The sequence below is a fragment of the Oculina patagonica genome, unplaced genomic scaffold (assembly GCF_052425735.1).
Source record: "Oculina patagonica isolate OP01 unplaced genomic scaffold, crgOcupat unplaced1513, whole genome shotgun sequence".
NCBI classification, from domain to species: domain Eukaryota; kingdom Metazoa; phylum Cnidaria; class Anthozoa; order Scleractinia; family Oculinidae; genus Oculina; species Oculina patagonica.
In genome coordinates, this window is record NW_027557534.1 from 1 (window position 1) to 4384 (window position 4384).

The 4384-nt window shown below is 39.2% G+C and overlaps 1 protein-coding gene across 1 annotated transcript; it reads right to left on the minus strand.

Moving 5' to 3' along the window:
- Window positions 1-177: 177 nt before the first annotated feature.
- On the minus strand, window positions 178-3995 carry LOC144639940 (protein virilizer homolog; the record flags this gene model as incomplete). Its single annotated transcript, XM_078499205.1, has 6 exons — window positions 178-240; window positions 692-852; window positions 1051-1122; window positions 1691-1805; window positions 2441-2536; window positions 3939-3995. Coding segments are annotated over 6 exons (564 nt in total), but the record flags the coding sequence as incomplete, so codon positions are not given.
- Between the last annotated feature and the right edge of the window lie 389 nt (window positions 3996-4384).

Genomic DNA, 4384 nt, shown 5'->3' on the forward strand with positions numbered 1-4384 from the left:
CGATGGCAAGGATGGAAACGGATTACAATTAAGACGAAGTGCACATCTAAAGGTTTGGTTGGGTTCCTTCGATATTTGACATATTCATGCTAGAACCTGCATTGGGGAATGCTATAATCAAACATGCAAGTTGCTCTATTTTATAAAAGGTAACAAAATGAACCCAAAATAACTCACTCAAATGAGGACGACAGTCTCTTGAGGAGTCGATAAAACACTTCACTGTTATTCTCCAGAGCTCTAAAAGTAAAACAAAGCTCAAAATCACATACCGTAAAATTCTGATTACAAGCCCTGGGCTTACACAACTTCTCAAGGGGTTTTGGGTGGGCTTATAAGCGGAATAAAAAAAGGTTTCGAAACGAGCCACGGCAGTGTCGATCGAAATACGTTTTTAAGTTAAAAAGTAGTAATAAAGCAACCTTTAGGCCCAGTTCAGTACTGTTATCCAGCAGAGGGGGGAGGGGGGGGGGCATATATCCGGAGGGGCCAATAACCAGATGTAATTTTTGTCTCCAGGTAAATGGGCCTATAACCAAGGGGGTTATAAGCGGGGGAGGCTTATAACCGGAAGTTTACGGTATATATAGCACAAGTAGCCTCTATATAGTAACAACCCAACTGGGACCCAAAGATAACTGCTAAAAAAGCGGGAGACCAGGAGAAACCAGAATTAAAGAAGTTTACTTACATTTTCTGATGGTAGACGCCGTAGTTGTGTTCGGTTAGAGTCAGCAAGGTTCTCAGAGCAAGTAATATGGTAGCAAATGACTGCTGCTCTGATCCTATGTGTTCTAACAACGCTGCACAAATCACTTCCAGCATCTCCTTGTCGGGCAAAGTATTGGCCAACTACAACAACAAAACACAAAAGCAAATTATACAGTATATTACGATATGGACACTCGGCACTTGACGTAAAAACTGCCAACATATACCCGACATATACGCCGTTCTAAAGCTATGGTAGCTCGCCTTGAAGAAAATCTGACTGAACGTTGCAACGATCGTCTTAAGCAAAATAATTGACAAATTTTCAAACTGACTTACATGTTGGTCCGTGAAAGGAGTTTCAAATGGCATCAGGCTCACTGTAGGATCACATAGGGACTGCACGATGGACTGATATGACAAAAACAATATATGTTACTGTTAAAGTTATTATGTCGGCCAATCCGAGAAAATTGCGCGCGAACATAACGTCAATGGAACTAACGACAAGCGTAGCCTACGAGCAGGCTCTCTATTCGGGTGCAACGTGAATCTCTGTGCGAGCGCTGAAGGCGCGAGTTTCGCGAGCGAGCGAAAAAGGTTACTTCGCTCGCCGAAACTCGCGCCTTCGGCGCTCGAAGAGAGATTCACGTTGCACCCGAATAGAGAGCCTGCTCGCAGGCTACGCGTGCGCGGAAACATATTACCTGTCACAAGCGCGGAAAAGTAAGTAAAACTTTGGTAGCGGGCGCCTATGTAGTTTGAGCGCACGTTTGGGAACCGAAAACTACACAGGCGCCTACACGACTTTCAGTGTTAATTACTGACTTAACAAATGCAAAACCAAAGAAGAAAAATGTTTATCCTGGGAAATTTACGGCAGTCCCGTAGTAGGCGATACTCCTTTTTAAGACCGAATTGCTTGTTAGAATATACAATTTAACACTTATTCTAACAGCTAAAAACAAAAGTTCCATACCACAACACAATACTGAGATCTGGACACCATCTGATTTTCTGAGGAGCCCTTCAAACATGACAACATGGACGGCAGGAGACTGGGAAAAAGCAGGTCATCGTTCTTGGCATTTCCACTGCGAAGAAAAAGTGATGTAAAATCATAGGTCAAATAGCGTTCTTTCGAAGATAGGACTATTATTATTACTAAATCATTCTCACTATAAAAGTTGTATTTTTTGGGTCATAATTAAAATGACGACAAGTGTGATAACAATCGTAACTGGCCGTTGAAGTTTCATTACTTTGTTCTCCTTGTTTTTCCCATGTATCGCGTAGTCAAGCAGACCATAATGTATAGATTACATGCAATTTAGATTCAACTGAAAGGAAAACTAGGTGACTTGGCCGTGTTGGGTTGGCCGTGTTGGGTTCAATATGACACCTGCATGACCTAAGATGAATTAAAGCAAATTTTCTATTTAACCGTTCCATCCTTAATACCGACTGAAAAACTCTCATCAGTGGTCTCCACAAATTTCTTAAAGTACTTTCTAGGAGAATTTTGCAATATATCGAGCCAATCCCCTTTTAGTAATCACTTTCCTTATTCTCCCGATCTATATACACGACGTTGAACTGAATTTTAATAGTAAACATTTTAATATTTGGCACAAGTTTGTAGGTTGGTGGCTGGCTGGTTGTTTGGTTGGCTGCCTGGGTTGCTGGTTGGTTGGTTGGTTTAAGGGAAAATTGCATGTTGATCACCTACCTTGTTTTTAAAAGTTGGAGAAGCGACACTTTAACAGCTGGTTGGGATGACAGATAAGCTAACAGGGTCATGATACGCACGCCTCCACCGGTACAGCTACGTGAAATTAAAATAAGAAAACAAAACTCACAGTAAGTAAAAGTTGAGATAGGGTCTTTCTTAGCTTTCGCGCAGCTGTCTCCAAAAAAGGAGACGGTTGCACGCAGGCTAGGTCTGTCTTTCCATTTTTTGCAAATCTTTTCCACTTATGTACAGAAGTCACGGGAACAACTTTCTTTTTCGACTAGAATCATGAGTTCCTCGTTCCACGGAGATTTTTGTTATTTACGTCACGGTGAAATCAGCCTGTCAGTCTTACCGCATGAGTGCAGTCAGCGAATAAATAGCTGTTCTTTTTTTCTGAAGGTAAAATTCTTCGACAACAGGACGCGAATCTAGTGTTGCATGGAGGCAGCACACTCTCGTAATGAATTCTCTACAGTTTGCTTAGCAACAACAGAAACGCGTGACAATGAGTGCGGTATGACGGTTTTCGCCCGGCTTTTAATCCTATCAAAGTTATTGAGAGAACCAAAGATAGAGAAAAGAAAACGAAGAACATCATGTTTAAAATGCTCGGCATTTGTTTAAGGAGGCTCGATGTAGTATTTTTTTTTAGCCCTAGGGTAGTAGTTTTGAAAATGAAAATTATCTAGGAAGCCAATGTTCGATTTTTGCCAAAATACACCACAATGATCATTTACGACCAAAGTTTAATTTTTTACGGGTCACTTAGTCACAAAGATTACCATAGCAACAATTGTTGTTTCCTTTTTTTTATTTAAACAAGCCTAATTTTCTCGAAATCTAGATTGACTTTTGGTATTCATTTTTTGATATGTTTAAGATTAGTAGATTAACTAACAGTTGACAGAATTTGTTGAAAAATCTGCAAGAGCGTTTTCAAGTAAATCAAGAATGAAATTTTCAGAAATATTCCGTTTTAATGTGAAAAAGGTGCTTTTTAATTGTTTCGTAGTATTTGAACGCAGTTATTCAAAATAAAATATAAATACTTACACCATCAAAGACCATTAACTAAAAAGCAAGAGAGTTTTTGCTTTAATTTGGCAAAATATATCGACTGCCAATTGTAGGAAACTACAAGAAGTTACAAAAAAATTCGTTCTTGATTAACTCTAAAACGCTCTTACAGATTTTTCTGAAATTTTGTCTACAGGTAGTCAATCCACCGTACTTTAATATATCAAAAATTAAATACCAATTGTCAATCTAGATTTCGAGAAAATCAAGCTTGTTTAAAAACAAAAGAAAACGACAATCGTTGCTATGGTAACCTTTGTGACTAAGTGACCCGTAAAAAGTTAAACTTTGGTCATATTTGATCATTATGGTGTGTTTTGGCAAAAATCTAACATTGGCTTCCTAGATAATTTTCATTTTCAAAACGACCACCCTAGGGCTAAAAAACCTACATCGAGCCTCCTTAAGTTCTAACCTGTTTTCTTCTCCACTTGCTTTGCTCATCTCACTGTCCAGTGTTTCCAGAAGTGTTCTGATAAAAGTACACACAAAAATATGAACAATTAGCTGGTCGATGAAGGGTCGATTTAAACAAAACATCCTGTATGGTTTAGTTTACTAATTATAATCCACATGTTAGTTGACGAGTTGCAAATCACGTGCCGTTGGCTCATGTTTACAAACTCAGTTGTGTATTTTCATTAGCGTTCGTTTAGGAAAAACTGATACAGTCAACTCCCTCTAAAGCAGACACCTTCGGGACCACCATTTCGGCGTCCGTAATAAAGGACGTCCATAGTAACTAGAGTTATTTTCAGTAATTCTTATTAGTCGGTACTTCAACTCCTGTCATTAATAATGGGGTGTCCATAATAGCCAGGTGTCGGCAAGGCGAGAGTTGACTGTTATGTTTAGTGAACA